Source organism: Mustela lutreola, chromosome 1, assembly GCF_030435805.1.
Source record: "Mustela lutreola isolate mMusLut2 chromosome 1, mMusLut2.pri, whole genome shotgun sequence".
In the NCBI taxonomy this organism is placed as follows: Eukaryota; Metazoa; Chordata; class Mammalia; order Carnivora; family Mustelidae; genus Mustela; species Mustela lutreola.
In genome coordinates, this window is record NC_081290.1 from 125,399,250 (window position 1) to 125,421,135 (window position 21,886).

The following is a 21,886-nucleotide window of genomic DNA, read 5'->3' on the forward strand; positions in this document are numbered from 1 at the left end:
CCCAGGCGAGCGGAGAATCTGCTTTCAGAAAAAACCTATTAGCCGCGAATTGGGCAGCTTTGTGGAGCCAACCGAGGCTCTCTATTGTGGCCTTTGTCTGCGGAATTTAAGCATTTACATAATGCACTAGCACCGAACTCCGAGCAGGGTTGGGACTCCGGGTGCGGAGCCTGGCGCGGACTTCGCGTCTACAGCTCCCTCATCCGGCTGCTCCAGCGGACCACCCTACCGGTTGCGCCTGGGTCACGCTGCAGGCGCTCTGGCAAGGAAAGCAGTGCCGCATCCGTACTTTGCCCACTCCCGGCGGCTGCGCTTTGAAAGCGGCAAGGTCTTGTTGGGTGAAACCACACAGGGTCCATCTGACTCTGAGGTCGGAGGAATAAACTTGATATGAATCTGGCTTTCCAGGCGGTCGTTGGGGGCTTCGCCGTTTTTCTGTTGACCGTTGAGAGCCGCGCGCTCAACGGTCACTGGTGCGTCCGAGCACAGAGGCCCCTTGGGTTCCAATCGCCAGAGCGCGGGATCTGGACTCGCGGGTCTCTAGGCGACCCGCGCGCCAACTGAGAGCAAAAAGGATTCGGGCATATAAAAGGGAGGACGAAGACCCGCGGCGCGTGGGGCTAGGTCTCCGGGGAATTTAGGAAGGATTCCGCATGCTTTGGAGAGGCGCACGCTTCTAAGAGGAAATGCAAACACTTTAGTAAGCCGAGGTCTCTGGGTATCCAACCCTTTAGAGGGAGGTGGTTCGGCTCAGAAATCTCGCCAGAGGGGACTCTTCCACCGAAAACTTTCTCGAAGTGCCCAGAATACGCCCAATCCAGACAGGTGCAGAAACTTTTGCCCTGCAGTGCCTCCGCCACTGCTCTAAACGACCGCTTAGAGGATGCAAGAGGTTGGGTCGCGAGTGCTAAGGGGGAACCTGCATCTGGAATCGGGTCTCCAGGAAGAACACCGCACCCGGGGGGCCGCCAGCCCCCTTCCAAAGAACCCGCGCGCCCCTCGCGGCGAGCTGCGCTGGTAGCCTGGGCCCAATCAGCGCTGTCGTAGGGTCTGTGACGGCGTTCGGCCCCGCCCCCATGACTGGGATAAAAGGTCTCAGAGAAGGCTTCAGCCCAGAGCTCCGCGCGCGGCCCTGCGCCCCGGCACGGTCCCCAGGTGGGTTTCGTGGATTGTTGCTCTCAGCGCCGGTCCCACTGTCCCCGCGGTCTGCCGCGATCAGGTCCTCATTCTTCTCAGTCCTCAGGGCGGGGCGGCCAAGCCAGTCTCCAGGATTCTCTCCTTTTCTTTTCGCTCCCCCTTCAAGGCAGCTGCAGTCCTCCGCGCACTGGGCCGCTGGCCTGCAGGTGAGCGTCAGCGCAGCGCCCCAGGCTGGCGAGCTCACCTACCCCGGCCCGTGCGCGACCGGCTGCGGTCCCCCCACAACGCAGCCTTTCCCCTGCAGGATGAAGAACCCGATGCTGGAGGCGCTGTCCCAATTGCTGGAGAAGCTGCTCCTCATCTCCAACTTTAAGCTCTTCAGTTCGGGCACCCCGGCCGAAGACAAGGCGAGGAATAATTTCTATGAGATCAGCTCTTTCCGCCGCGGCGACGTGCTGGAAGTGCCCCGGACCCACCTAACCCACTACGGCATCTACCTGGGCGACAACCGTGTTGCCCACATGATGCCCGACATCCTGTTGGCCCTGACCAGCGACAAGGGGCTCACGCAGAAGGTGGTCTCCAATAAGCGTCTCATTCTGGGCGTCATTGGCAGAGTAGCCAGCATCCGCGTGGACACAGTGGAGGACTTCGCCTACGGAGCCGACATCCTGGTCAATCACCTGGACAAGTCCCTCAAGAAGAAGGCGCTGCTCAACGAAGAGGTGGCGCAAAGGGCCGAGAAGCTGCTGGGCATGACTCCCTACAGCCTACTTTGGAACAACTGTGAGCACTTCGTAACCTACTGCAGATTCGGCACCCCGATCAGCCCCCAGGCGGACAAGGTACACGTGTGACTCGCCCGTGGGTTCGGTGGGGACCCCTTTTCCATCTCTAACTTTTTTCTAGGCTCTGGGATCAGGGATTGAGTTCTAGAATGAGTAACGGTCTCTGGTGTTCCTGAAGGAGGCCAAGTAAATAAATAGCGTTGTCCCTTGCAAGGTAACCTCAAAATGCGCTGTTAAAAAGTGTGGAAATACGGTCCCGCTGGCAGCGATTCTAAATCTACGCATTGTTGCAGAGGTCCTCAGGGTGTCCATCCAGCGTCGTCGAAATGACAAAAGGGCAGGTCAGAGATGGGGGGGGGGGGTGAGAGAAAATCTGTCGTTTTGTGCTTGCAAATTTTCCCAAGAATTGCAATCGAAGAAAGGCGTTCATCGTTTGTATTTTATCTATAACCCTGTGTACAAATTGTTGTGCCTTTAAAATTAAGGAAATATGCAGGTTTCTCCGTCTTTAAGCTGCACAGTGAATTCCCTTTGCTTAATATAAACTATCATAATTCCCAGTAGGAAGACCTCCCTGGTAGATCCCTTATTCTTGTGTCTGGCTTCAGAGAATTTATTTCCTTGGTATTCTGAATTCTTTTCCTTGAAAGCTTTAATCCCCATCTAGACTTCCTCATTGTTAGGCATCCTTCAACCCTTAGCTCCAAAGGTGGGATTGTTTATGGATTCCTCAAAGATCAAAACAATTGGTTTTCAAGAAGGTCCATTCAATGTTGTAATTTTAATGGGCACTTAAAAATAAAACCAGTATTAGCATTGACGATGATTAAATTACAAATCCAAAGGGGTGGAGGAGATGGATTTTTTATTTCCTTTTGAAACCTCTTAACTTAAAGATAGTTGACTTTCTAAGCCTGTAACTGCTTTTGCAATTAGATGCTTTCTCAGTCTTTGCTGTAGTTGTTAAAGAGTTTATTGTTAATGTTCACTCTTAAGTGAAACCTGGGCCATCACCTAATGAGCTTCACATTTTAGCCTTCATGTTTAGATACTTTGTGGACCAAAAGAATGAGTCCATGCAACTGATTTTGTATTGCTCCACATCTTGATGAATTTTTTGACCATATGGAGAAATCTTTCTTTCATCTGTGGCAGAACATACAAATTCTATGCTTTTTATACATTGGTCTATGAAACTCTTGATAGATTATTTATAGAGCTACACCAGACTCAAGCTAGGAATTCTTTTCTAAGTAAAATAAAAATATAGTTAGAGCAGTGTGCAATGATTTAAGAATCACAGCCCCAGACCAGGCCTGATTAGAAATGAACTTCACTACATTTGCAAACAGTGGCTCCAAAAGTGTACAAAAGGAAACACGCCAGATTTACTTAGGAACCAAGCAAATTATTTCTCTAAGGAAAAACAGTATTTCTATCCAGTAATTAGGAGTTACCCTTTCATGGAACACATATAGCACTGTATTCTATATTTTGACCAAAAAAAAAAAAAAGTGCTTTTTTTGAGGTAGTAAAATATTTAGTGTGCATAAATAACTAGCTGGAGTCGTTTTTCATCTTTGGAAACTTTGTAAGGTTTTACAGAAGTAAAGAAGTGTTTTAATTGCTGTTGCTGCATAGCACCTCTTGTGAAACGGAGTTTTTGTCTCCACTTTGAATGGTGTAACAAACAATTTGGCCAGAGTAGATTTCCTGGGGAAAAAAAAAAAAAAAACAAACCCATCCCAAATTTTCCAATTCTAAGAACTGTTTTTTTGAACATGCCTTGAGAGAAGTAGGTCATTAATACTGAAGGAGGACTGGTTTCTTCTTTTCAGAGATGTAAGGGATTACTTGATGCAGGGTCTGATTGCTGGGTTCTCCATCTATGTAGACAACTGTAAGCATAACACTGAGAGTTGTAAGTTGTCTCTTAGTTAAGTGTGAGTTTATAAACACTCTGAAGAGCACTTTCCCTCATGAAAGCACTGCAACTAATTGGAAAATAAATTGGAAGAAAACATTTTGCTTTTTTGTAGCATGAAGCTCTTTAAACAAGTGTAGAAATCATAAAATTAAGGGAGTTTTATATTACTATTAACAATTTCAGTATTTTGGAAACTATAAAGCCCTTTAGTAACTATTGCTATGCTTTATGCTTTTTCAACTCTTCTTCTTCTTCTTCTTCTTTTTAATTGCTGGTCATGCTTTTCATTGTTAAAAAATTAACGCAAATACCCCTTTTAATTTGGGGGGTCTCAGTGCTCAGAAAGTGCCCCTACAGGCTTCTTCACACCTTCCAGCAATGCAGGACATTTCCTCCTGTTGAGCAACACTAGACTAGAGATGCATTCTGAGCTAATGGCCAAGTGAACAAGAACAGGACATAGAAATAAGACACTCCTTGGGAAAAATCTGCTTTTGGGGAAAGGAGTCCACAATGATTCCCTGTTTTCCTTAATTAACAATTACTGGGGAAAAAGACAAAAGGACATAACTGTATGGAGACAGCTTACTCATTTACCTAAATGCATATCTTCCCATTATTTGCCAAGCACTTTTCCCATTGTCCTGAAAACTTCATTTAGTTTGATCCTCACCACTTTAAGATTGTTTATTTGGGGTCAGTGTTTTTGTTCAGCAGAAAGAGACAAATCATCTGTTTGACATGTAAGAAAAACAGCATCTGGATAACTAACAGGAAGTTTCGTATTTGTATTTGTATAAAAGTATGGATAGAGGCAACCTTATAGTCAAGGTAGCGCATTAAAATATATTGGGCTTGTATAGTCTGTCCATTAAGAACTTAGAAACCTAGCTGTCCAGGACTGTATAGGACACCCTCAAAACATATACAATGTCATGTCTAGAAAAGGAGCTTAAAACTAGTATGAGTAGTGAAAGTCACACATAAAATCAGTTCATTGATAAATTTTGCCCAGACAGTGATGAGGTAGAGATAATTGTCAACAGATGTAGCAGTAATAATAATCACCATAATGCCTTACATTTATGCAGCATGTAGAAGAATACAGAGTACTTTTGCATTAAAGATCTCATTTGATCCTCACAACAACCTCCTTATTCCCATGGAGGAGAAGAGGGTAGTCTGGACAAGTTAAATGATTTACATGAGATTTACTGGAGCTAACAAGAGTTGAGCCAGGACTCAAACATAAGCCATCATTTCTGAGTGCATTAAATTTTTAAAGAAAAACAATTTCACATATTAGAAGAATGGTTTCCTCAGAGGCATTTATTTATCTCCAGCAGCCAATTTTATGTCACATAATTGATTGAATTTAATTTACTCAGGGAATGGGATATGACCAAAAAAATTAGACTTTCTATGCCTTTAGATTTTGAGATTTATGAAGAACATTTTCACTGGTATCATCAAATTTTCAAATGTGAGTTGTAGGAATTGAATTCACCAATAATAATAAACTAAATTTTATCACTCAAGATTAGAGATTCCTATGCTTATGTAGTTTTAGAATATGTTATTGTTATTGAAAGGCAATTTAAAATTTTAATCTTTAATCCCAAATAACTTTTATATGGTTACTGTAGTTTTCTATAAAAATTCTGTATTTAGAAATTGTCATTATGAACCTCGTTGCCTGAAGCATCATTTCAGTCACTTATGGGATGTGGAACCAAGAAACTGAACTACTCACATCTTAAATACTTTTCCAAAGTCATTAAGAGCAATTCTAGTTTTTCTGTTAGACAGAAAAATAGGTGAGAAAATTATGCTTTACTATTTGGTATAGGTGATTCTTCTTAGGTTCAGCCCCTTTTCTAATATTCTTAAATTTTATTTTCTAGTTCTGTGAGAATGTGAAGATAATTATCCGTGATCAGAGAAGTGTTCTCGCTTCGGCAGTCTTGGGATTGGCATCTATATTCTGTCTGGGCTTGGCGTCGTATACTACCCTTCCTGCAATTTTTATCCCATTCTTCTTATGGATGGCTGGCTAACTTCATATCCCCGTGTCAGTGTGTGTATTCTGTGTGTAAATATGTTTATATTTATAGAGCACAAGTCAGTATATGCATCGTCTAGAAAAATGTGACCTATAACACTGTGTTCTGGATAAAAATGTGACTAAGAATCATGCAAAGTGCTTACTGTGTAAGCCCAAGAACAAAGGCTTTCTCAATCTTCAGGCAGTTCCATTTTAAAGCCCTGTGCAGATCTTGGAAACATGGCAAATTGTGATAGAAGTCATCCTTCCAAGGGAACCAGCCAGTAAGATGATGGCCACAGGAGATTATTTTTTCTCCTGTAATCATGGTTCTCCATTAGGCCTGAATTTGAAGATTAGAAGACTTACTGAATGAGCCCACTAACTTCATTGTAAATTTATTCTGTTTCATCGAAAACCTTACATTAAACTAAAAGAATTTCCCTTGTTCAGATGAAAACATGTTTGGTGATGGTAAAAAAAAAACAAAAAACAAAAAAACAAAAAAACATAATCTTTTTTTTCATGTATTATATATAATTCCCAATAAGTCAAAAGTATTTTTATTACTTGAAACCATGTTGTAAAGTTGGAGTTTAATGATAAAGTAACTTACTAGAACTATAGAAACCTATGTTTTCCTGCAGAAATAAGCTAGTATAGCATCAGTTGAACAATTTGATTTGGATTTACTTACCCAGAAACTTGACATTTGTTATTTTTTTTTCCTTTTATGTGTCACTGTGGTGATATTAAACCACTCTGAGAGGTAAAAAGATACAGGATTGAAGTAATTTGGATACTTAGAGAGTGTATGTGCCAATTAAATATGCAAATGTACACATTTACACAGACTGATGAGAGACAAACATTCTTGATTGCTTTATAATACAGTGTGGTTGCCAGAGAGCATTTGTAGAAGTGATGTAAAAACAAGTTTAGTCTGTTTTCTTAGACCTTGCATCCACAGTATAACTTTCATATATGTCATTGGATGGTTTACCTTTTAAAGCACTTACTAATGTATTGTATAATTTTTAAAAGTCCTCAGATTTGTCTTCTAACAGATTTATTAATTTCATTGCAAAGTGTAGTTTCCATCCTTTAAAGAAGGATGCCCCAAGGAAATTACTGTTAGAAGTAATTTCTGAGTGTCAGTGTCACCAGGTGTGTAAATCGATTACACTGAGGCTGTCTTAATATCACGGTTGAGATGTAGCACTGTTAAAGACAGCATTCAAATACTTTGTAGAATTACCAAATTATAAAAATTAGGCCACAAGCTAGACTTGCATTTCAAGTATTAAAATTGCTTTTTAAGCTATCAAGAATCACAAGATAATGAGTCACATTATGAGTGATATGGGGAAGTTGAGTCGGTTACTCAGTGATCTAATCAGAACAAATTTAAGAGCAGATTTTAGTGTAACTGTTGTTTTACTACCACTAATTTACAACAAATTCAGTTGGAGTTTAATAATAATTAAACTTCGGGGCACCTGGGTGGCTCAGTAGGTTAAGCCTCTGCCTCCGGCTCAGGTCATGATCTCAGGGTCCTGGGATTGAGTCCCGCCTCGGGCTCTCTGCTCGGCGGGGAGCCTGCTTCCCCCTCTCTCTCTGCCTGCCTCTCTGCCTACTTGTGATCTCTCTCTCTCTGTAAAATAAATAATTAAAAAAAATAATTAAACTTTGTGTTTAATAACTTAAAATGTTTTAAATAGTCAAAACACGAAATGGCAACACCACAGAATAAAGGTTATCTGGGCCTATTCCAACAACTTAAATTTATCTTAAGTATGTGTACATGAAAGCAACCACTATGAGAACTCCCTTGTATTAGTGGTTTTTCCCTGACTGTATATTACCTTTGTAGCAACTGTTTAAATAAATTGATTTTTTAAACATATGGTGTCCTGCTAAATAATGTTAAATGTTAAAATTTTTTAAACATATGGTGTCCTGCTTTTTTGCAGACTTCAGTATGTCAGGTAGCAAAACCCACTGCCTGATGTTAAATCTGTGTTCACAGATAATAATCCCTTATTAAATGCTAAGGGAAGTATTAAGGTTAGAATTAACATAATTAGTCTTACTTCATATGCTTAAAGTAAGATCCAGTTCCTCATTCATTTGAGTGCTCATTATATGCCAGGCACTGACCTGTTGTAATTTCAGGGTCTAGAATTAATATTACATTTGAACTACCCATATCAGAGTATATACAGTGCTCAGGGAATACAGGGGAAGAAGCATTTAAATCTCCCCAAAGTTCAGAGAAATCAGAAGTAGGCAATGCTAGCATTAGGCTGAGAAGTAGTATGAGGTGATTTTATCACACTGATGTGTTCTGCTATTTACAGGAAGAGGAAACTGGGAAGAAGCGTTTATCCGGTACCCCACAACACTAGAATCTATTGAACTTAGGACAGAGGAAAGTTTTGGTGTGCTCAGTTTGATGAGTTGCTTAACAAGGTAGAAGCAGCACAGATCCCTGATTTGTGGTTGTGGAAGAAACTGAGCCATTCCTGTGTCTCTGATGAATGTCTCTGGGCTTCATTACTTAAGATTCATCCTTAGGATTCTGCAAGTCCCTTACAGTTCTAAATTTCCCTTCTAACTTGTGAAATGGTAAGTAGTGTCTAAGGCAGCTTTTTGGTGCTTGTTTTGTTGCCATATGTAGATGAAGGCCAAAGAACTAGCTGGGGCTAAGATGAAATAATGTCTCCAGTACTTGGCAGGTAATAAGAATGAAAAGAAGCAGACGTGGACCTCAAAGTTTAGGGCCTCATTGACACAGAAGCAGTACGTCTGTAATAGAGCTGGTTTAAAGCACAGAAAATGACCTGGTTAGTTTTAACCAATAGGGCCAAAATTATAGGGATGTGTACTAGGACTTGGAAACGGGATGTTTTCCAAGGGGAGAGATTTGGGTAGGGCATTCTACGTAGCAGGAACAGTATGAGCGAATGCAGGAAAACTGCCCATTCCTTGCCTAGCACCCAAGTGGGAGGCACTCAACTGTTCATTGACTAAAGCATAGAACTGCATGGGGCAGTCAGGCATAGGCACGTGGTTCACAGGCTAGCGTAGAGCAAGGCTGATGAGGAGAGGTGTTGGAAAAAGAGAGCAAAGATTAGGTGGGTACAAGTTTTGTGCAGACCAAGAAGTTTGGATTTTATGAACAGGCAGTGGAGGTTTGAATTCAGCAAGGTAATTCCCAAAAGTATAGAGGAAGGAGGGAGCATGGGGCAAGACAGGACAAAGGACTCTCTTAGGAGACTAGTTATGGTCCCTAATCTCTCAAATCAGGGCCTGTAATTGTGAGGGTGGGGAGCAAACATGTCAAGAAACTGTCAGCAGAGGAGCCAAATCCTTCTATTTGACTCATGAGTAACTGTTTGTGGAGTGTCAGGGAGGAGTCATGCATCCCTTCCTGCCAAAAAATCTGTTCCTGAAATAGAACTTCATGTGGTAACTGTATGTATTTTGGATATTTCAGAACTTTATTCTGCTAGTTCTGTGTCTTTGCAAGGACAAGCAAAGAAGTGCAGATTTGTTGTTTAATTTTTTTTTTCAGAATAGAGATATATTTCTTATTTTTCCATTTCTATTTCATACTACTGCTGAAAGGAGTTTTCCAGTGATAACACAATTACGCCAATGGCAAAATTTTGTGATAGATGAGAAGCATATAAGAAATGATGATTGCCAATATTATGTTTTATATAATCTGTTTAGAGAATTTTATCTAACCTATATCTGTTAGCTCAACTAGTTTTATATTTGGTTTATATGTATATGAAATAAAATCAATTGTATATGCTGTCCTCTCTTGTCTTTGAATTTGATACACATAAATGTTTTTCTGAGCATGGTAGCCTGAGAATTTTGTCTTTCAAGGCTTCCTTTACTGAACATAATTGGCTTTACATATTTGAAATTATAACTATGGGGATATGCTTCCAGATTGATATGATTTATGTTATCCACATCGGGAAGCCGATCTTGATTATGTAGAAAAAGTTTCTGTGTATATTAAATAACAACTCTCTCCATTCCACAAAGCCAAGCAGCAACAGCACAAAGAGCCATGCACATGAACTCAGTCACCAGATATTTAACCCTGCCAGTGTGGCTGCCATTTTCCTCTGGCTGAGTGGAGCAGCAGTGTGAGTAGGACAAAATCTCAGGGTCGGTTTTGAGAGATACATTTACCGTATTGTAAAGAACCACAGTGGTTGCTGAGCCAAACCCTTAAACATCTAACCACATTTCAGACATGGAAAATCAGGCACAGAAGTTGAAATACTTTGCGATTACACAAATAACCAGAGGCAGATCCATAATTTGACTCCAGCTTTCTTTCCTCTATATGACCTTGAATTCCTGAGGTCTCCCATAAATTAGACAAGCTTTCATCCAATGAATGTATTAATTTCTTGCAGACCTTTTGTCTACTCCAAGCAGGGCCACAAAAGAATGAACTAGTTGGAATCTTAGTCCTATAGTTGCTCAGTCTCATGAGAAAGATTGGCAAGGAAACAGATTTCAAAACAATAAGTTTGTGCAAGTATCAGAAGGGCAGAGGCAAAACTTATACCTGTCTGCTGGGGGCAAGTAAAGGAGAGAGATGGTGAAACAAGTTTTCAATATCTTCATTGAGTTGTAAAGAGTACAAGCATTCTAAGTGAAAGAGATCTTTCTCCAGGCCATTACAGCCACCTGGAGAAGTACATGGAAAGGCACGGAGTCATGAGAAAACAAAGCACAGTTGGATTACTGCTAGTCTCAAAGAACAATTACCTGTGTTTATATTGTTGTCTGAGAGCAATGTATCCATACTCTTCGACCATTCCTTTGAGGAGGACAACTCTAGACTCAGGTGCTGTTAGAGAAAAGAGGCAAGATCATGGAGAACTTGACACTATGAAAGTCTGAAGTGGAAAGAAAGCATTTCCTAAACTTTCCAAATACCTCAGGTGAGCCTTATGAGCATCCTGTTTTGTCAAACACATGATCGGATGGGATATGGTTGTTAGGAAAAGAAATGTAAAGTTTATGGACGGAAATTTATTTAATTTATTTAAGGAGAAATGGGAGCTGTATGAATCAAAGGATGAATGGTCACATCTCCCCAATCCGCTCACATCTGCTCCCATGATCCAACAACAACCCTGGAGCCATCCTCCTCTTGATTCTAGATTCTGTCCCAGATACTTCATTCCACATTCCACTGAGCTTGTAACTGCTACTCTTCTTGCTACCCACCTACTGTTCCTGACCCTCAGAGTATCATCGTTTCTGCTGCCTCACAGTTTTCTACTCCTTGATTTTGTGTTTCTTCTACCTCTCCACTCTCTGGGCCTCTGTCTCTCATTTAAAATTTCTAAAGGATCTAATGAAGCTGACCAGTCATTATGTAATATTGGTGGTCATGAGCAAAGCTCTCTTTGAGGCTACCTCATGGCCAGTTGTTCTTTCCATATATGTTAGGTCTGTTCCCTTCACGTGACATCCTTGGGCCAGTTGTTGCCAAGTTGCACAATGACATGCTCCAAGGTAAGGAGCCTAAAAAGGCTACTTATGGGGCGCCTGGGTGGCTCAGTGGGTTGAGCCTCTGCCTTCGGCTCAGGTCATGATCTCAGGGTCCTGGGATCAAGCCCCGCATCGGGCTCTCTGCTCATCGGGGAGCCTGCTTCCCCCTCTCTCTCTGCCTCTCTGCCTACTTGTGGTCTCTGTCTGTCAAATAAATAAATAAAATCTTTAAAAGTAAATAAATAAAATAAAAAGGCTACTTATGATTGATTTTTCTTTGAAGATAGCAATCAGTTTTAGTTTTCAAGAAGAGAGTAACATCTCATTATCGTCACAACTCACTCTGCAACTGTGTAGAGAATGGATTAGGTGAGGAGATGTAACTTAAGGGACATAAGTTCTATCACCAAAATGTAGGAGAGAAATTATGAAGACCAACAGTAACTCAGTAGGATGGAATGAGGAGGGAGGAGAGAGAATGACTGATTTGAGGGGTGAGGAGGGGGTTTCATTTGGGCCCAATGAAGAAAACAGAAATCATTCTAAGTATTGTCAGGTGGAATGAGCATGTAGATGTGTGTAATTTCCTGGTTTCCCCTCTACTCTCACCCTCCAGTCTCCCTCGAGGGCTTCACATTGGCCAACTAAGCCAGAAACCAGGTTACAGAAAAGCCTGCCAAGAATGACAAGAAATGCGTCTGAGGCATGACAGGCTATGATTTGGCACCAAGATAACCGTACCTGTTGTATGTGACATACCGGCTAATTTGGGCAGAAGTAGGGAGAAATAGAATGAGCCTGATCTGGGATATATAAGTTTGAGAAGGCTTTGGTCTCATGGGTGGAAATGCACAGTAGACAACTGGAAATTGGAGTCTCATGCTCAAGACAGAGCTCAGGAATGGGGATATATTTAGGAGTCATAATGGTGGTGGGTGAAGCCAAGGATATGAATTGGACCCTCTGGGGGAGTCTATGCAGAATTTTAAAAAGGAGGTAAGAGTAAGGTCACAAAAAAATAAGAGGGAAGAAGAAAGCAGTAACAGTTCCAGAAGACTGAGGAATAATGGCACAAAGGTTAGAGTAGACCAAGGAGAGACTGTGAGAAGGCCAGGAAGGAGTAAGTTTTAGAAGCTAAGAATCTGAATAGCATGGAGATACAGAAGAGAGCTGGGGTCTGGTGGGTGTTCACAGTGGATTTGACAAATGAGATTGAGTGGCCTTAATGAATCCACAATGTTAGGTATGGGGATGTTAGGGAGTTTAAGGGAGAAGGCAGATTATGGATTGAAATGTAAATGGAAAGTGAGCGTGGGCTTCCTTTTGTCATAGTTTGGTGGGAAAAGGAAGTCAACAAAGCCCTAAGACAGAGAACCGCATAATATCCGACATCTCTGTTTCCTCTTCAGCATTCTTTGGAAGGGAACATACTGGGACCATACTGTGAACTGCTTTATGCCTCATTTAAGAAGCATAACTCAAGTTAATTTTCATAGTTATTTTCTGAGGGAAATAACTTTTGGGGATATTATCAAAACTGCACTTTTCTTTCAGAGCAGCCATGACTATCAGAGAGTTAAGTCAAATCAATGAACATTCCCATTTCTATTGTCTTCCTTGAAAAGAACACATATTCAGATGTAAATTCTGGTAAGGGGGTAGGGAGAATGGGAAGGAGTAGAAACAAAAACCATACTGCCAGATCTCTAGAGTCTTGAGCTCTTGTTCAAACAACCTGTTGAGGGGAGTCCATTACCATTTCTTCTTTTTCGCAGAACGATGGAGAGATCAAGACACAGTGCAAGACTCAGATTCAAATGCTATTGGAATTGGGGGGGGGCATGATAACCTCAAGTATACTTCAGATTCTCTACAGATTAAAATGGTCATGGGCATCTGGGTAGCTCGGTTGTTAAGCATCTGCCTTCAGCTCAGGTCAGGAGCCCAGAGTCCTGGGATCAAGCCCCGAATCAAGCCCAGCATCGGGCTCCTGGCTCAGTAGGAAGCCTGCTTCTCCCTCTTCCACTTCCCCTGCTGTGTTCCCTCTCTTGCTGTCTCTCTCTGTCTATCAAATAAATCAATAAAATCTTTTTAAAAAGTCATAAAAATCATAACACAAGATTAAACCAATCCAAACCGCTAACCTGTTCAATGGATATTATCCAAAATAATGGTTTCTTATCCATTAGTTCTATATTGATCTCAATGCATGTAGAATTTTGAGATCATTTTATCTGCTATTCAGCTGAATCGCTTATTCTTTGAGGAAGAATGTGTTAGTGTTCCTAAGTAAATCTTCTTGTTTATCCTGAGTAAATCAATGAGCTGAAACTCCCAAATTTATCAAATAAACAGTTCTTGTATGCTAAGCCTGGCTCAGCCTGCAGCTGCCCCCTAAGGATCTGCCCTAGAGAATGAGAGAGAACAAGGGGGGCTGAGGGGCAGAGGAAGAAGCGATTCACCACTGAGCAAGGAGCCCTATGACATGGGACTTGATCCCAGGACCCCAGGACCATGACCTGAGCCAAAGGCAGCCACTTATCAGAGTGAGCCCCAGGTGCCCTCCCCCCCACCCCGAAGAACCATGTTGGTCCAGACACCTGGTCTGACCAGGTGCCTCACTGCTGGGTGGAAACCCAGAATGTAGCAATTGCTACATGCTGAAGCTACACCAACATTTATTTCCTCTTTGAGATTCCCCAACTCAGCTCCACACTCCACTACTGCACACACATCTCCCTCCACCTCATCTCTGGCAAGTCACAGACAAAGGACAGTCGACGACTGTCAACAGTGGTCAGTTCTCTCCTTTTCTCCCTACATCTAATTTTTCCTGGAAATGGACTTTAAGTGACAATAACATCTGAAAATAAAAGAGAATGAAGGAAACGGCTTTATAGCAACAGCAGTCTGAGGGACTAGCTCCTCAGGAGGTAAGGGGCTACTCCATCTGCATTTCTCTTTGTGGCTGCTGTGGGAACTGACACCCCTCCTTCCATAGCTCAGATTTCTCTATTTTGCTGGTGTTCATTCCCCTAACCACCCAGAGACCAAGTGCTATGGATATCTTTTCTCAAAGGAGAAAGGACACTTTTTCCATTTATTTTCTACACACCTCAGCAATAGGTGAAGACACCAACAAGAAGACTTGATCAGAGCCGTGATTCTCCCCATATGGCCGTTTCCTTGGTTTTCCTTCCAGGCCTCAAACTGATCCCCCACCCCCCAACGTAAGTCCACCATTGGTTTGCACAAAAATGAGAATGGGTGGGATTGATGAGCTGTAGTCTTTGCCTTCTTATAATGAAGCAGGAATTTAAGTCACTGTGTGAGAGGCCTATGTGGCTTGAACGGGCAAATACTGAAGGAGTCGTCATCTTGGTTGCCTCTGAATAAGCATTTGAGTTTACCCCCTTGCAGCGTCATTAAGTATGATTAAATATAATTTGTAAATTTGGTAGTCTCCTTTTTATCTGTTATTATTATTTTATTATTTATTATTGATTTTTTTTTACTTAGGGACGTATGAGTCCATTTTCTTTCTTGGAACTTCACCTTTATTTTTTGCTATGTAAAAGGCAACCAAGTGTTCATCTTTACATCACGTCCAGACTCAGGTGCTGCAGCTCTTGGTGGCTTCACCTGCTCATGCAGACTTTGCAACGCAAGGTGACCTGATGCTGACACGTGGAACGGACTCTCCTCGAGAGCCCAGAACGTGAAAGTTTCCAAGATTTATTTAAGAAGTATGTTGGAATGAAGGGATGTCATGACATCTGTGGCAAACTGATTTGCCCTCAGATTGCCTCCACGTGGCAGTTGTCTTGCGGTGATAGTGACTAACTCTGAACCTCAGGACATGGACTCCGAAGTCAGCGTGTTAGGATGTGCTCCCAAGTACACATTTGTTTCCTGGTAGGAGGGAGACTTGGCGGGGTGAGGGAGGTCTCTCCTAGGTACCCAGAATCTGGGGGGCTTCCTGATCAACCACTCCACATTTGTCCTTCAGGCTTAGGATACCAACTACTTTTTGGCAGTGCAGCTAACTCATTCCCATGGGGGAGAATTCAGATTCTGCTGCATTCCTCCCATTCAGCTCACCTATAGTGAGTGTCCACGATATAGGGGTCACTGACCTTGGTAAAGGGACTAAAGGGGTGGGAGATGAAAGTTTTCACTCTCTAGTGAGAAGGCAGAGGGGCGCCTGGGTGGCTCAGTGGGTTAAAGCCTCTTCCTTTGGCTCAGGTCATGATCCTGGGGTCCTGGGATCGAGCCCCGCATCGGGCTATCTGCTCAGCGGAGAGCCTGCTTCCTCCTCTCTCTCTGCTTGCCTGTCTGCCTACTTGTGATCTCTGTCAAATAAATAAATAAAATCTTAAAAAAAAAAAAAAAGAATCTCTAGTGAGAAGGTATGTTGTGACCACAGTTTTAAAACAATCTTTGGTTGAAAGTGGCTTTAGAAAATATCTGACATATTCTCATTAATTATTTTATAAACTCCTGTTGCACACATTTGCTTATTTGATAACAATTACCCTATAAAGAAGAAACTGGGCCTACAAATAATAAATGACTTCCTTTTTAACCACCAAAGTGTTATTCTTGTTTTACAGTCTGGGAAACTGTTCTTGTTTTACAGTCTGATTCAACGCTCATGACCCTGAAGTCAGCGATGTAGTATCAGGACTCAAGCCTTGGTATTTTTACCCTAAATTCTGTATCATATCCCATCACCCTCATTGTGGGCAACCAGGTAAATGAGGACATCAATTTCTTTCCGAGATCATACTGCTGTGTCTAGCCAGTGGGCTTGGCATAAGAAGGGGACACCTTTACTTGCCTAGTCCTTACCTGTGCTTTTTGGTTGTAATCTTAAAGTTCAAAAGGATGTAACCACTCTGAAGATCTTAAATTCTCACAAGAGGGGTGCCTGGGTGGCTCAGTCATTGGGCGTCTGCCTTTGACTTGCATCATGGCCTTGGGATCCAGTCCCGCATCAGGCTCCCTGCGTGGTGCCTGCTTCGCCCTCTCCCAGTCCCCCTGCTTGTGTTCACTCTCTTGCTGTTCCTCTCTGTCAAATAAATCTTTAAAAAAAAAAAAGAAAGAAAGAAAGTCCTCACAAGAAATTGATATGTAAAGGCCAGTTGGTCCCTGTCCCTGGAATTGGAAAGTTTGGCTAACACAGCTGATGCCTGGTTTTAGTTCTGTTAGATATGCTAAGTGGCTCCAATTACTGCAGGTACTGCTCCTGCTCAGCAGCCTTCTGATGTGGACAATACAGAGTTTCTAAGCTGGCACTGTGGTGAACACTCTAAATTCCATGGTGAGTTATTTACAAGGCAGCTTCCTTCTGTGAAGCAATGCCAAGACAGATGCAGAGATAAAACCAAGGCCTGTGTAAGAACATCAGGTGTGTCTGTCTGTTTGTTGGTAAACACACAAGGGCACACACAGTTCCCTAAACCACAAAACTCATCTGGGACTTATTATTTGGGCCAGGTGTTTCATATTCCAAGTTAGAGCCCAACTCAACGGGTGAATATTGAAAAGCTGAGAAAGCGGGGGTGGCAAATGAACCTTCCTGGCTCTCCACCTATGGGGCATGGTGAAAAGCCTTCTCAAAAGTTTATTGTGAGCGGTAGAATCACAAATAATGATAGACCTATGTTACAAACTGAAGGACGTTATTTACACGTACAATATATCTAATATTGTTGATTCAGCAGAAATCTGTCTTGGTAATTTTCTGAGAACAGGCTGGATTGAATATCCTCCTACAGTTGAAAACATTTTCCCTCCAGTCTCTATTCTTATGGACCAGGCCCTAGAATCCTTGCTGACAGCACCACCACCGGGTAAGCAGAGGACAGAGGCAGTGGGTCGAAGAGTGAGGCCCTTGAGCTTAGGAGATGGACATTGTGTCAGAAGGCAAAGTGAGAGACAGGTAGGTGGAGATGCAGGTCTTTGTTTTTGTTTTCTTTAAAAGCCGATCTTTTAGATTGGTAACAAGCTGAACCAAATCCTTAGGGTGCACAGAGTGAAGGTAAGGTGAGGTGGGAAACAAGAATGTCCCAGGATCAGAGCTCCCAGGTGCTTTTTTTGTGTGTTTTTTTTTTTTGTTTGTTTGTTTGCTTATTTTTAAGATTTTGTTTATTTGTCTGAGAGAGAGATAGAGTGAGCGAGTGAGCACACAAGCAGGGGGAGCATCAGGCAGAGGGAGAAGCACACTCCTACTAAGCAAGGAGCCCGATGTGGGATGGCCCCTGTTGGAAAGCCACAAGATTGGCCTGGTCTCATAAGTACAGGCCTCTGCCTCATGTGCCCCCACTGGGCACCTGTTAAAACCCAGACCCAATGTTTGCAGCAAGGTGAGGGGTTAAAAACAGAAAGACTACACCTGGAGTGCAGGAGTGAACTGGTGGCTGCGGGCCCAGCTGCCTTTATTTGTAATTCTCCAATGGGGCTTGGGGCCAAGTTCAAGGGTCTGAGATGACCCAAAATAACCAGATGCCGCAGGTTTGAAATCAATGTATTTGCCTTGTTGGTAGCTGGTTTCCTAGGCCCCTGCATTAAATTATACGTTCTCTTAAAGTGTTTCTGAGGGTATAATATAGTGTTCAATAAATTCTTAAAAATAACTACAATTTCAGTATCTCCCACTTTTTTTTTTATAGACATTCAGCCAAAGGAAGAACATTCTCTCACTTTTAGATCCATAGCAGACTTACACTTAGACATCTAACTAGCCACTCACCCTTTGATTGTTTTCTCTCGTTACTTTCTTCCTTTCAGCAAGCAGACATTGAGTACTTGCATGCAAGGTGCTTTATGAGCTATGGATGTGGACAGTGAGGCCCCAGGGCTTCCTTTCCACCAGAAGGCCAAGGGCCCTGTGTAGCCTCCCACAGTCTCATGCCTGGCAGTGATAATGGTGATATTATTCAGGCTGGGTTTTCCAGGCATGAACGTGGCACTTATCCCTGACTGTTGTCAATTTCTTTTCCTTCATTTTAAATTTTATTTTTTTAACTTAAATTCAATTAGCCAACATGTAGTATGTCATGAGTGTTGTAAATTTCTTGTTTAGTCCTTTGCTCCTCTCATGTCATAGTTTCACATTTTCATTCTTAGCCCTTTTTCTGGGTTTAAGGAGCAGATGGCCTTTCTTTTCGTCACTTTGCTAAATTTCTTCTGTTGCCCTGATAGCTAACGTACAAGAAAGAGTTTTGGCCATGCACCAGTTTCAGGTGTTCCTCCCCTGGCTCTGACAACACCGCCGCTTCCCAGGGTGTGGGCGCATTGCCCACCTCACAGCCCCAGCAGGCACACCTGTCAGCACTAGGCACAGGCTTGCAGACTTGCCTCCATGACGCACTCCCTCAACGACTCTGATTCTCTGCCAAACACCCTGTTCCATCTTGCAAGTTTTCCTGTTTGTCCACCATCTAATCTATGGGAGATTGTCAAAATAATTGCATTTCTAGATTTCATAGCAAGAGCATTGATTCATCCTGGAAATGTTAGTGTCGTTTAATCCTTTTTCTATTGTTTCATAAATGTTTTCACATTTCTTTGTGATTCCCCAAGGTGATTTCACTTTCCCCCCTCAACAATCGTGTTCAGTCTTTGTCAGGGAGTCTCTGTGGTACAATGGAAAGGTTGGGCTTTGGGTCTTGCTCCTGACCAGCTGAGAGTTCTTTGGCAAGCTATCCTGCTTTTAATGTTCTCCAGCATAAATGGGGGACAGACGACATTACTTATTTCCAAGATTATGGTGAAGGTTACAGTATGTCAAACTGCTGTGGGCTTGGTCCATAAATCTGCTTAATGCATGGTAACCAAGATGTTATAGTCAGTATTGCCTCTTCCATGCTCTAAGCAGTTGCTTCTAGGCTTACAGTTCCTTTTGGAAACTACACACCAATTCTTTCTGTTAATGTTTACCAAAGGGATTCTTCTGGGCTCAGCTTCTCCTCTTCAGACTTAGCTCTAAAAAGCAAAGCAGCTGTTTGTGTCTCCTGCTGAGGTGCTTTTGTGGAGCAAAGCCTGGCCAGTGGGGTTCTGGGGCACTGCATGAGGCTTATGCCAGGGGGCGGTTAGGTCCCAAGGTCCCCAGATGGTTGTTTAGTCGGTCTGCCCATTCCAATGATGTGACCCAGCTGCTGACCTCTTGGAAATCCCAGCAGAGGCCAGGCTTCCAGCAACGAGAGGTACTGGTTCTTTTATGAAGAGAAGGGGCTACTGTCAGTGAAAAGCTTTTTCTGTCGAATCTGGGTAATAGAAAAAGTTTGGAAGAGCCAGGGCAAGGAGGAAGGAGGGAAAAGGAAAGCGTGGCCTGAACACAGAGGCTGTGAAATGTGAATTTCAGCTTGGGACATCGATGGGCACCTCTTATTCTAAAATCGGAACCTAGGAAAGCTAAAAGAACCATTCAGATGTCCTTAGCAATCATATGGAAAACTGGACTTTACAGGGCGCCTGGGTGGCTCAGTGGGTTAAGCCGCTGCCTTCGACTCAGGTCATGATCTCAGGGTCCTGGGATCGAGTCCCGCATCGGGCTCTCTGCTCAGCAGGGAGCCTGCTTCCCTTCCTCTCTCTCTACCTGCCTCTCCATCTACTTGTGATTTCTCTCTGTCAAATAAATAAATAAAATCTTTAAAAAAATAAATGCTTTTAAAAAAAAAAAAAAAAAAAAAAAAAAAAAAAAAAAAAACTGGACTTTACAGCATTCAAGATTCCACCTGAGAGAAAGATTTGATTATGCTCAGTTTCTGGATGGGGGCAGCAGGAGGCCGGGGGGGGGCGTGAGTGAGGTGGAGTGGAGTGTGCATGTGTGTGTATTCAGGGTTTCTCCCAAATACTGGGCAATAATAATGCATACATAATAACATGACACTTAGCCAACTAAATTATTTTAATTAACACTCACACCCCATTTCTAGCATTCTTAATAAAGGTCAGTTTTCTTTTCAAGGTATACATTTCATTAGGCCTGTGTACCTCTGTTAAATGGAGTGCTTTTAAAAACAAACAAACAAACAAACAAACAAAAACTTTAGTATCATTCCAAAAAATCCCCCCAAAACAAAACCTTAATATCATCCCATTCTTCTTTTTCCCTTTTTCTGATTGTCTACAGTACTGTTCTCCAATGCATACTCCACGGGCCGCTTGAATCAGAATCACCCAGGAAATGTGTTAAAATTGCAGGTCCCTGGACAACGTTCCACATACAGTGGAGCTGGGATTCCTAGTCGGCTATCACATCAGCACTGTAATATGATCCTTATTTAGTTGGGGCTAGCAAAACACCTGTCGAAATACCAAATTTCCCGACTGTCTTTTCCATGGGACAGTGTTCTGACCAATCTAATGAAGACAGACATGTTGTAGAGGAATTCCAGGTGGGCACCTTGAAGGGGAGGGAGTGTGCCTTCTCTTTTGCTATTTCTCTCACTGACAGCCTGGAAGTGGACATAAGGGTTCAAGTGCCATCAGCTGTTCCGGCTCATGAGGTGACTCTCTGGATGGGAGCCAGCAACCTAAAATGTTGAAGCAAGAAGAAAGAACCTTGGGTCCCTGTGATGATACTATATCAGATTTGTACTGTGTTCCTTTAGAGCAAATAAGCTGTTAATGTATTCAGGCAGTTGGAATTATTTTAGAATGTTCTGTTCTATGCAGCTGACCTAATTGCAATTGCTAAATTTGCTGATTCAAAATCTTGACAGGGATCTTAGATATCTTCTTTTTTAATGACTACCCCTCAAGACAATTCTTAAATTCACTGCCATGCTATTCAAGGTCCATAAGTAGTTTCACAATTATCTCTTGAACCAACCAGACATAGGAATGGTGTTATTCATAGGAATTGCTCTTATCGTTCAGTGCTTAGTACTCTGACAAATACTGGAGATGGTCCATCAAAGTCTACAGAATGAATATTGTTTTCTGTTTCACCCCTTAATTTTCTTCCTTTAGCTACCAGAGAAAATGTTTCTTTACTGAGGACAGCCTTAAAAAACGCTTGGAAGGTAAATCTTTTTCTACTGCTTTGAAAGTCCTAACTATACTACCTCACAGCAACACAGTGAGCAGCAGCTTTGCTGTGATAAGATTCTCAGTGTGGAGTCCCGTCCAGAACTTGCTACCGGGGGATAGCAAGAGCCCAGTGATCCTACTTAGTCACTCAGTGATGCTAGCCCCGTGGGGAGTAAATCCAGTTTTAAACACAAAGCAGTTAAATGCTTACTGTATTGCTTTAATGCTCTATATCTTTATATGGACACACATGTCATTTTATGAACAAAGTAAACTTCCAAGTTCCTGGGCATTAAATGGCCTCTAATATTATGGTAACTAATAACTGTGATAATCACCCTCATGAAAAATGCCAGTTATTGGGACACCTGAGTGGCTCAGTCATTAAGCGTCTGCCTTTGTCTCAGGTCATGA

At 42.4% G+C, this 21,886-nt stretch overlaps 1 protein-coding gene across 7 annotated transcripts in view; it reads left to right on the plus strand.

The window, feature by feature from the left end:
* Positions 1–9,723, plus strand: part of LRAT (lecithin retinol acyltransferase) — a 134,697-nt gene extending 124,974 nt beyond the window's left edge. For 5 of the 7 annotated variants that reach the window (XM_059173633.1, XM_059173613.1, XM_059173609.1 and 2 more), the window contains 2 exons: positions 1,442–1,982; positions 5,757–9,723. In XM_059173633.1, coding sequence (XP_059029616.1) covers positions 1,443–1,982; positions 5,757–5,909 — 693 coding nt within the window. In that variant the 5' untranslated portion in view covers position 1,442 and the 3' untranslated portion in view covers positions 5,910–9,723. Of the gene's footprint in view, positions 1–39; positions 1,983–5,756 lie in introns of those variants that run through there. The other 2 variants (XM_059173653.1, XM_059173601.1) reach the window with 2 other exon arrangements.
* Positions 9,724–21,886: the final 12,163 nt, after the last annotated feature.